At 34.7% G+C, this 12,877-nt stretch overlaps 1 protein-coding gene across 2 annotated transcripts in view; it reads left to right on the forward strand.

The window, feature by feature from the left end:
• MAP3K9 (mitogen-activated protein kinase kinase kinase 9) overlaps positions 1–12,877 on the forward strand; it is a 39,913-nt gene that overhangs the window by 9,468 nt on the left and 17,568 nt on the right. For both annotated transcript variants that reach the window (XM_088145580.1, XM_088145581.1), the window contains exons 3-5: positions 6,691–6,871; positions 9,221–9,369; positions 12,264–12,439. In XM_088145580.1, coding sequence (XP_088001706.1) covers positions 6,691–6,871; positions 9,221–9,369; positions 12,264–12,439 — 506 coding nt within the window. The remainder of the gene's footprint in view (positions 1–6,690; positions 6,872–9,220; positions 9,370–12,263; positions 12,440–12,877) is intronic.

The raw sequence follows: 12,877 nt of genomic DNA on the forward strand, positions 1-12,877 counted from the left end.
ATTGTGACATCAAATTTATATCTAACAAAAATAGATAGAACCTGATCAATTATTGGCCAGTTCCTGGCCAGTTATTTTTTCAAGTTAGTGAATTTTGTGTGCTGATAGTAGATATGTTAATTGTGTGGTGATACTCCTGCATTTACTTTTTAAAAATACATATCACAGTAATTGGAGGTGTTTAACAGCATAAAGATCACAGGATGTAGGGAAGAAAAATTTATGTAGAGTGATGTAGTAATTTGTGACATACAAGAACAAATGTTACCCAAGTTCAGTTCCTGCATGGTCAGTTCCCTCTGTACTCAGCCTAAGCTATTAGGTGACTGTAAGAATAAAAGTAAAGTTGTATACATCCTTTTGAGCTTCTTAAGGAAAACATAGATAAAATAAAATGAATTTCTACCTGACTCTGTAGCAGTCATTTGCAAACAAATTCTTTATATAGGGATTTCACCATTTTACAGTGGTTCTCTTCCTTTCTCCAGGCCCAGTTCCAGTTGGTGTTGGTTGGGCGGGGGGGGGGGGAGATCGTTCCCTAGGCTCCTCCTTTATGGGGTGCCACAGGGTTCTACTCTCTCTCTTCTCCTTTTCAACATCTACATGAAACCGCTGGGTGAGGTCACTGATGATTCCCAATTATATCTTAAACTGGAGATATAAGTGAGGCTGTCAAGGTTCTGTTCCAGTACCTGGAGGCTGTGCGAGTTTGGATGGGGAGGAACTGTCTCTGACTCAATCCTAGCAAGAATGAGTGGTTGTGGGTGTTTGGGCACCCCAGATCTGGGGATATTCCATCTTTGACCTTGGTTAAGGTAGCACTTCCCCCTTCAAGGTTGGTGTGCAACCTGGGGGTCTTCCTGGATTCGCGGCTCCTGCTTGAAGAGCAGGTGTCAGCTGTGCTAAGAAGGCCTATGCACAACTACATCTGATGCACCAGTTGTACCCTTTCCTTGATTGGGGGGCCTTTCAGATAGTCACTCGTACCCTAGTCCTCTTGCAGCTTGACTACTACAAAGTGCTGTACGTGGATCTGCTCTTGAAGTTGCAGAAGCATATGTGAGGGCAATTTCCAGAAAACTCCAGAACTTTTTATCAAATTCTAATTGTTAATGTGATGGAAAGAGAAAATTATTAAATATATAGGTATGGAATAATCATGTTAACTATATTTAACTATAATTGCGTTACCTAAAAATAAAATAAAATAAAACAAAACAAAACAAAATATATTTTTGTTTCGACCCCACCTACTTTTAATGTGTAGCCTCATATATGGTACTCAAAAAGCTAGTTCTCAATCCAGAACACTCATCTTGTAGCATATAAAAACATTGTGGCATAGCTGCAAATAAATTAGAAATGTCTCAACTAAATAAATAGGTTTAAGCATCTAAATGCTTTTGGGATGACCATATAATTTGGGTCTGAAAAATTAAAAAAAAGAGATTTGGGGAGAAATGATATATATGAAGTGCTCATTTTTTATAACATACTTTGCAGATTTAGTCACTAGGTGAAATGCAATGTTTTACAAGTCAACATTGATTTATGCAATTGAGCTTTCCCTACTTTAAGCCCATTGCTGCTCCTGTGTCATTTTGCAACAATGGAAATAATGTAAATGTTTGGTAAAATAAAATATATGTGATACTTAATTTTAACACCATTCACATATATAAAGTCTGTAATATATTATGTATACCTTGATGTGCTTATAATAGTATGTGTGGTGCATAATGCTGAAAACTATAGTTTATTAAATAATAAAATAATAAAATAAATAATAAATTATACATTTGTTGATTAAATTTGTTTTGTTGATTAAATCACATTTGGTGATGGTATATTTGTTGATTAAATCTCTTTAAATGTTACATTTTGCTACAAATGGAACTACAACCTGCTGACTATAAAACAGGGCATCTCTTTATTTTAACGTGTTTAGGAGAAAAAAGCATAGAAAAACTTAAGACTGGAAGTAGAAGTAATCTTCAACACTGTATTAAAACAAAGAAAGATATAATTTGAATATATTTATTTATTTAAATTATTGGCTGCCTAACTCCAGTGGATTCTGGGCTAATGTTGCGTTCTTTGCATCAAACCAATACAGAAAGTTTTGATTTTTATGTTTTAAAAAACCCCAAGAAAATGGAGAAGAGGGAACCAAGAGTCAGAATACACATCTTGCCATATGAAAACTGATCTAATCAGACTCTTTTTATGAAGCCAAAGTGCTGTATTATGGTTTCTAAGATTTCTGATCATAGATTTCTAATTGTCTGGAAACGTAAGGCAAACTTCTTTATTATTTTACATGTTCATTTATTCTATATCTGTTTTTGTTCAAACCCAGACAAATTTCTTTCACATCTTAATAGTTTTGTGTAATTTAAAATGAAGTAATAGGAAATACTTTGTAATTTTAATTTTTCTAAAATGGATAGATTTTTTTAAAGCCTTGGGGGAAATGAAAAAAAGAAAACTCTGGGTATTTATTTGGTTTCGGTTGGTTTTGGCCTTCACATCTCTGTGCATCTTCAGAGTGTGCTTCATGTACTTGAGGAATCCATTAGAATAGATTTTGAAGGAACACTGTAGAAGAAAGAGTAACTTGAACTGACATAAATACTGTATACCATTTTATTTTATTCATGCTATTATTTTAGGAACATGAAAAGTTTAATTAGGTTTGCTCAGAAAATTATCATGCTGGATATCTTATTAAAACAATCAGAAGTTTATTAATTGAATTTATTTTATTTTAGACAATTGTGTTACAAATGTTGCTGAAGTCTAGGGAATCAAATATTCATATTTTTGTCAGACAAATCTTGAAAATAGAAGAAATCATTAATAGGATAGTAAAGCCAAGCAATTCTTATATTCAGTTCATATACTCTGAAATGAGATTAGTAAATATAGAAAGCATTCATTTCTATAGAAATGCTGTTGTAAAAGGAAGAAAAACCAAGGCTCATGGAATAATAATTTTTGACATGAAACCTAATCTAATCTGTTTCATTTTCAATTTTCCAGCTTTTTCTAATCATTGTTATTGTCTTCACAGACTTCTAAAAACTGGCATTTTGCTTATATTGACACAAACTTCTCTGTTCTTTCATGTGTCAGTTTTTTCCTGATTTGGTGTGTTCTGAACAGCCTTTTTTCACTTTATAAAAGATGGAAGAATTCAAAGCAGGTGTGAAACAAGAAGTATAAAAGGTTATGTTGCATAAAAACCTTGCTACCATCTTGCAGAAAAATATGCTTGGTGTGTTCCATGAATAAATACCTGGAAATGTTTAGTGTCCTGCAGTGTATGAAATTGCTTTTCTAATTTAAGCTCCGTGGAATTTGTTTTGCAATCCAATTGAATGTAATAGTAATGCTAGCATTGCTATCTTTCTACTTTAGAAAAACATGGGTGCTTTAATGAGTTATCTCTTTTGAGCAGCCACATTTTTGTTCAGGCTCACATGCAACCCTGAAAAAAAAATACATGGCAGCTTTAAAGAGGTACTGCACTGCTGTGGCACCTTCCAATGTACCTCATTCAAATCGTTTCCAAAGCATGCCCAAGCATGTTGTATTTGTATGGCTTTAACATTTCCAGAAATTAGCGTAATGCTATATTTTTTTATATGCTAACAAATAGAAGTTTAAGAGCTACATTGGAGAATAGAATTTAGAGGGGAATATGGATGGATGGATGGATGGATGGATGGATGGATGGATGGATGGAGAGAGAGAGAGAGAGAGTGTGTGTGTGTGTGTGTGTCAATTTGGTGTAGTGGTTAAGGTACCAGGCTAGAAACTGGGAGACTGAGTTCTAGTCCTGGTTTGGGCATGAAGCCAGCTGGGTGACCTTGGGCCTGTCACATTCTCTTAGTCCTAGGAAGAAGGCAGTGGCAAGCCACTTCCAAACATCTTGCCAAGAAAACTGCAAGGAATAGTCTAGGCAACCACCAGGAGTCAACACTGACTCAAAGGCACACACAAAGATGTAGAGAGCATAATGGAACCCAGGTTAAATAGAGACAACCACTGATAATCTGTGGATACAACTCTGTAGGAAAGCCAGAAAAATGTACTGGAGATAAGGTCACTTAGTATTTTATGGCATAGTTTCAGATTATAAACTTCAAATGGGGCATATTCTTCTACAGAATTGCTATGGCAGATAATACCAAATTTCAAATTAATCTACAGGTATAAATGTGACTTTGGCCAACCCTTACTGATAAGGTGAAAATAATTCAGAAATAGTATCAGTTTGAGAATTTTTTAAGAATTGAAGTGTGAAATTGCAGTCATTTATTCAATGACATTTTCCTAAAACTAACCTCTTGACCAGAAAGCGGCTACTGTAGAGCCAGTAGATCCAGGTGGGTAACTGATATTTTGGATTACAATTCCATAACCCTTTCCTGTTAGAAATTCTGACTGGGGATGTTAGGAATGGAAATCCAAAATATCTGGAGAACCCCAAGCCATCTACCCCTTCAATAGAATATTTACCTGAACTTTTAGAAAGCTTTCACAAAAGTCCTTGATGAAGATTGAGCAGATATATTTGTCTTGAATAAAAGGAGAGATACCTTGTGTTTCTGGAACTGACTAAAGAATAGAAAGCAGGAATACAGATAACTTGATACAAACTGACATCAATATTATTGCAGTCATTTTTTTTTTTTACTTCTTCATCCTGAAGTCCACATCATTTTATAAGCATCAAGGTTGCCAATTTTGCTGACCCTACTAAATTATTTAAATGTTGTTCATTGTAAGGAAATGTGAGGTAATACAACCTGAGAAAAAAATCTCAACTTCAGTTATAAGCTGATAAGTGCTGAGTTGGTAAATAATGACCCAGAAAGGTATTTTCAGTTTATGATGGATAGGTAGAAGAAAGCATTGCTAGTGTGTATACAAAATCCACATTGATGATCATTAGAAAATATTCAAAAATAAAAATTTGAAAATTATAATGCCTTTATATGGTTTTATGGCATTATTTCATTTGGAATATTCTACATAGGTCTGGTTCTTGCATTTCAAAAAGATGCAGAGAAAAACAACTAAAGCAATTACAGGGAAAGAGCATTATAGGAAAAATCACAGTGGTTAGCCTTTTTTTTAAAGGCAAGATAAAGAGGAACATAATAGAGATGCATAAAAATAGAATGGTGTCAAGGAAGTGTGAAGAAAGAAGGATTTCCAGAAATGGAGTGGCATATAACTGAAAGTAATAAGATTTCTCCTTTTTATATATATAATACTAGAATATGGAACACAGACAAAGCTAAATGGTGAGAAATTAAAGACAGTTAAAAGGAGGTACACATAAACAATCAAACCTCAGATTTTTTACCATAGGGTGTATTGCTGGCCACAGCAAATTCATGGGGGATAAAACTATCAAGACTAACCTTAACCCTAACCTCAATATGTTCCAAACGTCTCATTGCATAAATCAAAGGTTCTAAAATGAAATGAAGGGAAAATATTTGATACATAGTACTTCACAATATTTATTTATCATTTCAATTTTGAGGCCACCCAACTCCATAGCAACTCTGGGAGGCTTACAAATAAAAACATGAAAGGAAAACAAAGTATATCAAGAAAAAGGAAGCAACTGACCAGAAGACAGAATAAAAAAAGACCAAACAGCAAAAAACTAAACCAAAGGGACTCAACCGCCATCCTAACCCAATGCCTGGGAGAACAGCAAGATCTTTCACAGTTTGCAGGTCAAATGGGTGGGAACAATATGAATCTCTGGAGGGATATCATTCCATAGGGTAGAGCCATCACTGAGAAGGCACACTCCCCAGGTCCCAAAGATGACACTGCTTAATTGAAGGGACTGGAGTATGCCCTCTCTAGCTGACCTCATTAGATGGGCGGACACATATGGAGGCAGGTAATCCCTCAAGTAACATCAGGAGATTATGTCTAAGCACACGTGTATCTGTGTGTATTGTTTTATACTAATTGATAGGAAAACTATCAGGGTCAGGAGACTTCCCCAATTTCATAGATTCAATTGTGACTCTTATTTTTTTCAAGTTATACTGTGCAATGTATACTGGTGCCTTTCTGCCCATTGTGGGCTTACCTAGATGGCCTTTGATCTGATCCAGCATAAATTGTCTTGCATGCAGTTAATCTCATTAAAAATGATTGATCAAAGACTGACCTAAGGGTATCTGTTTTAGATGAATTAAATGAATGTGACTTTGTAGGGAAAGTAAATAGATTTAGGTAGGAGAGTCTCTGGCTCTGTAGCTTTTGAAAACAAAGCACAATGCCTTTTCTTAACAATCTTTCAAAATTAAGTGTCTTTAATGTCCATCTTAATAACTACCCCTAGCAAGTAAGGTTGACAAAAAGTTTGCAATGTTCAATTGTTTTAGTATACATTTCTGTGTTCTTCCATCCCTGCATCATTTTTTTTAGCTTAAAAATACATAGGGATGTTATCTAGTATTCTGATACTTGGCACTTAGTTCTAAGTCATCTTTTTGCTTATCAGGAATGACACTGGTTAGATAGTGATCCAATTAATCTTTAGGCATTTGTAATAGTGGGACATTCTAATGAGAGAAACAAGTACAGATTGTATCTTCACTGACCATAAATCAACTCTTCTTTCTCTCCCTCTCTCACATTGTGTTCTAGTATTGATACTTGAAAGAGTGGAAAATGGAGACCTGAGCAACAAAAATTTGAAGATCACTGATTTTGGCTTGGCCAGAGAATGGCATAAGACTACCAAAATGAGTGCAGCTGGAACATATGCCTGGATGGCTCCTGAAGTTATCCGTTCCTCCATGTTCTCTAAAGGCAGTGATGTGTGGAGGTATGTTTATTAACACTAATTTTTTTTATAAGTGATCATCATCTCTAATACTATATTCTTCCTGCACTGAACCCCCAATTGTTGATTTTCCAAACCTTATGTTAATATTGTATATCTGTTCTGGATTATGAAATCCACACATTCATTTTGCAGATATTATTCTAAATTTGTATATATAGATTTGGAAGTTTTTTGGCTTTTACTTCCTGTTGAATATGAGTTGTAGGCAGACCACCAACTATTGATTGATCTGTTTTAAATTTATTAAAGCTTGCAGTCAAATTATTGTAGCAAACATGATATTTCCAATTTTCTAAATTATGCTAGGTTTATATTGTAAAATGGATTGCTACATAAAAAAAAATTAGCTTTCCTCACTACTCTTGAGATACCAGTTGTCTTAAAAATAGGAAGGTAAATGCTTCCAGGAGCTTATATAGCATTAAAGACACAGTTTCTTTAAAGAGGTGCTAACAGGTATGGCATGTGCACAAACCTGCACTGAAGCACCTTTTTGGCTTCAGTTTCAAAATGTAGCACAACTCTAATGGGGAACCTTAAGTACCCCCAGTTGGGATGAGTGCACAGAATAGGTAAATCTATATGGAGGAGGCAGTTCTACAAGGAGGACACAATCCTGAAAGTACCTGAGACCCAAAACATGTATGGTTATATAGCTTAAAACCAACACTTTGAGTTGTACCCTGAAAGCTTTGGGGAATCAATGAAGGTGTCAAACCCTTAATCAGCGATGCGTGACTAAGGAGACAAGATTACTCAGTGTCATTAATCAAGTTAATGCCAGGGGGAAAAAAGGTTAGGATATAGAATCTTGGAAACTGAAGAAGTAAAATTCCAGCCCTCATTTATTAGTGAAAACACTAAGGCAGTGTCTCAGCGAGTTGCTTCAACTTCTTTCTCTCTGATTCTGGCAGATTAATGTCTCTTTTAAGAGAGGAGACTGAAACATCCCATCTGTTCTTTATTTGCCATTATTTAAAATACTCTTTTCTTCCTGAGGCTCAAAAATTATCTTAAAACAGCACCCAATTTAGCATCAGTACAGAGTAATATTCAAATGCATCCCTATATAAAACACACAGCACTATTCTAGTCTTGGGATGATAAAGGTGTGAATTACAATTGCCCTTTCCCTCCAGGTAGGGGCACAACTGGTGCCCCATCCAAAGCTGATCAAAGGCTCTCCTGGCCAGTCTCCACCTGCAAATCCAGCAGTAGCCATGCATCCAAGAATAAGCTGTATTCACAGATCTGCTCTTTAAAGGGGGACTGCCATCTGTATCCTGAATTAAACTCATTTAAATATTGATGAGAAGTCTGACCTGATATGTATTATTGAGGCCAGGCTGGACATCAAAGGGGGGGGGAGCTTTTGGGAATGTACTCAGCCAGGTTTCAGATGTGATAGCTGTAATCCCAAAGCAGGGGTGAGAGAGTGGCTTTGACCATCTGGGAGATTTGTGGTTTCCATAGGTGGTGATTCATAGATAACCAGATATGGGGGCCTGTCCATCAAGTTGGATTCTAGAGATCAGATTGGACTGCTGCAATTGTATCAGCCTCCCTGAAGCATAGCTATCTTCCTCACTGAGTTGCTGTGGCCGGGCTGGTAGTGCTAGTCTCCAGGCTTATGAACCCGGGAGCTTCAATCTGCCTTCCTTGGATGCGGAGTCAAAAGCAGCTCAGGAGTTCATGGCTGCCATGGCAACCCTGGACATGACCCAGATCATTACACATGGTGGGGTGCGGGGAGAGACATACACCAGATATGGTTTTTACATTGGGGCAGTGGTAGCATGGTCTGGAATTGAGGGATGTTACTTATGATAGCCAGATCACTGCTCACCACTACAGAGAGGAAGGACCTGTTTGATTAGTTCACTGCAAGCACCTAATGGACCCAGTTGGATTTCAGAGGGAGCTTGGGTTGATTTGACTGAGGCCTTAGTTATTGCTTGAAATAAGTGGGCAACAGGGGTCTTAGACTGAGCTAAAATTATAATACAACTGAAAAACTATATTCCTAGAATTCCTAAGGTATGAGAAATCTTCCTTAGAGCGCTGATATCACTGTCTGTCTAAATGATCATATAAAAACTTCTTCCAAATAAACACATTTTTAAATGTTACATTCATAAGACGACTAACTGAAAGCAACCCCATTCACTTATCCCCAATGATGTTCTTTCCATGGGTACATGTAGCTTAATTGTATTAGAACATTTATTTTTATATATAAGAAAATAGTGATTCCAAATTTTTTTGTTAGAGAATGGTTCTAAAAGTTACTACATTAGTTATTAAACTTCTGTTTTGTATTATTCATAGTTATGGGGTATTGCTTTGGGAACTGCTAACTGGGGAAGTACCATTTCGAGGAATTGATGGCCTGGCAGTAGCATACGGTGTTGCTATGAATAAACTTTCCCTTCCTATTCCTTCAACGTGCCCAGAACCTTTCACCAGACTGATGGAAGGTAAGAATGTGTGGGATAGGTTGGATCTGACAAAATCCTTTTTGACACAAAGATAGTTCTGAATATCTGCTGATTTTAATAGTCAAGACTGTAAACCACTTGTGCAGGTTCTTGAGAAGCCAGCTAGTATGTCAGTTACTTTGCCTCTTTCTAGAAGAAAGTCATGCTTCTGTCTTACATATCTGGCTATAATATGTATACTGTGTAAATGAGAGCCGTGGGTGGGAAGGAACAGCACCTGTTAAAAACTGGCAGAAACCCCCTTGAATTATATTTAATCCATCAGAAGAAATGTTTCAGAATATACCATACTTGAAACAATCAGATTCATGAGGCTTTGGATGCCTGTATTTGTTCTGAATTTGGCAGAAGTATATCTTTACCCACTAAAAAACAGAGAATTCAGCTAAAGTAGGATTAAGGGTATAATTTTATGGACAAATATATTGGATTAATATGCTTTGAACTAAGTAGAATTTAGGATAATAATTAATACAAGGAAAAGACAAACATAACACTGTCATAACTGCATTTGCTACAATATAATCACTTCCATTATATGATTAGCATTGTCTGTGCACAAGATTGGCAAATTAGGAAAGCTTCAGATTTGGAGAAATATATATTAAAAATGTTTTAAGTAGCTTTCTCAGAAACAAATCTGCAAAGGTTGAACATAGAAGTTTAACTGCAGGTATATTATGGAGAAGAATATTGCATTTGGAATCTTAAACAGAAATTATTCATGCTGCAATATTCTGTTGCAGGTCTCATTTCTTATTCATTACATAATGAGATCCATAAAGCATATCTTGCTGTATTTTAAAAACTTTGGGGAAATACTCAAAATACTCAGTATTGATGTCTTGACATGAAGATATATTGATGACTTAGTAATGTACATTTTAAGTCCCTGTAACCAAGTGGTTTGAGATTAGAGGTAGCATGACTTTTTAAAAGTTCAGTTAGTCTATTTAACTTTTCTTTATAAGTGAGGAATTGTTTAGTAGCAATTTACATATTTCTTTCTGTAATACATATAGGTAAAGATAAAAATTAATTATCTTTTTTTAAAAAATGCTTCTGTTTTAATTATATTCCTTACTCAGGTGGGCTGCACTCAACTGACAATGTTAAACATGACCTTTCTCCTTTATCACATATTTTAGCCTTAATAATAAGTGCAAAGAAATTATTTTCTTCCTGTATTCAACAAAAATAATGGTCTAAATGGTTCCTGTAACTATTTATATCTTGATACTCAAACTGGGTCCCAGATATTTTAAACGTTTGAATATAAAAACAAAATTATATTGGGGGGAAAAAACCCTAAAAGGTAGTGGTTTTGTCTATGGATCTTCAAGTTTAATGCATTTGTTCTATTGATTTAGAATGGTTCTGTTCTGAATTACAGAAGCTTGACTAAATAACAATTATGCTAACGAATATGTTATACTCACTTATTTTGAAACAAGCATGTTGAGCGAAGAGAATCTTGTAATAATCCAGTCCTTCTTTCCTTCCTCTTAACTTCTCTCTTAGCACTGCCAGGAGGAAATCAGTAGCTGAAACAATATATAAATAAGCTAAAGAATTTTTGTTTGGTAACTCAATAATTACACCACCTAAAAAGTTTTTGCTTTAACAGCTTCTCATGGTCAAACTTTTTTGGTTTACTGAGGTTCCTTCCCTATATAGTAAGTTTATTATCTGAAGTTATACACAAAATCTTATGAAAATTATGCTGTATTTATTGAAGTTTTTACATTTAATAATATTTATATACTACTTTCCTATTAAAAATATCCAAAAAAGGCTTCTAGCAACACAAAATAATTGTAAATCACAACAATTTAATAACAACAAAACAGAAGACAGTAACATTTTATCAAATGTAAAATACAACAGATAAAAATGTGAGTATTTAGTAGCTGAATAAAATTGTGATTTACTAAGCATCTTTCTATTTGAAATAGTAATGGGCAAATAATATTAAGTGCTGCTGTTATGTTTTGTATAACTGACTTCCTCTTTTATATAGCTCAGTATTCTGTTAGTTCCACTCATTTCATTGCCAGGCTATTTGGATTTTTAGAATTCTAATTCTAAAGATAAAATAAAAGTAAGTATAATCCAGGAATGCAAATTACTGCTGATAATTATATTGTCAAGACTCTTCCTATTTTGTACCCAAGTAATCCACATTTTAATCTGTTTTTGCTTATTATATAGCCTGGCAAAGTGGAAATGAAAGAACCTATTTGTTTTATTATATAGGTTTGTTCAATTTACAAAATTTATTTTGACTTTTGTTAGATAATTTAAAATATGCATTGAATTGTCTGAAGTCATATATAGAAAGAGAGAGACATTGAATGAATAGTAACATATAGGTTCATAGATCTTTTTAAACATTCTAAAAATATTGATTTACATTTATAAAATTACTTTTTAGTATTACAGATGATGAGGCAAACTATAGTGACTTTTCCAAATATGGTTACTTGGAGCTGTTCTATAAACTGGATTTATAAACTTGCATATACATTAGTTTAACCTCTAAAAAATTGTCGAAGAAGGGTCAGAATAAATATGAACAATCCAGAAATAGGATTGGGGATGTTGGTTATTGTTGTTAACACTAACCTGCTAATGTCTAAAAATTAGATAATTTGGGATTCCATGGTGCAGTGGCACACATCTAGGGGAAAATATCTAATCCCCTGCATCAACATATATTCTAAACAAAAGGGGACATTTGAGTATGTAATGGGAACTGAGTTGATTGAATAGGATGTTAGTAATTAAAAGCATAGTTCATTAGCAAAGCCTGGCAAATACTATACTGTTGTGGCTTCTGAATTAGCATGATTGTTGGTCTTTATCCTGTTTAGATTGTTGGAATACTGATCCTCATTCAAGGCCGTCTTTTGCCAATATTTTGAATAAACTAACTAACATAGAGGAATCTGGTTTCTTTGAAATGCCAAAAGAATCCTTTCATTCCCTGCAAGAAGATTGGAAAATTGAGATCCAGGAGATGTTTGACCAACTCAGAGCCAAAGAAAAGGTAAATAGGCTGGAAATATACTTTTACTTGATAGACAATTAGCCACTTCTGCCTCAGAATCCATTGCAAGTAAAGTAAATTTCTCTACAACACACACAGGGTTATACTTCTTAAATCTGAATTCTTTTGTACTTTCAATGAGACAAAAACTTAACACTGAATAATTAAGAAAATGAAATGCATATTTGTTCCTTAATAAAGTTGTTTTAGATAAATATGTTCTAGCTAAAACTGGAAAATACAGCAAGGCAGTCAGCCAGTATCCATACTTTTAGGACTATTCAGGGATTATTAAATTATGAAAGATAATTCTAGATAAGGGCATTGTCAGATATGATAAAACACATAGCCCTAAATATATAAGCTATGTGAAAAGACTGGTTCTGTATGAAGGCAGAGATAGTTTGACAGCAGCTAGATCTACTATGGCAGGTAAAT

The sequence above is a fragment of the Python bivittatus genome, unplaced genomic scaffold (genome assembly GCF_059951505.1).
Source record: "Python bivittatus isolate LINGU-HERP-01145 unplaced genomic scaffold, Pbiv_v1 ctg000480_np1212, whole genome shotgun sequence".
Lineage (NCBI taxonomy): Eukaryota > Metazoa > Chordata > Lepidosauria > Squamata > Pythonidae > Python > Python bivittatus.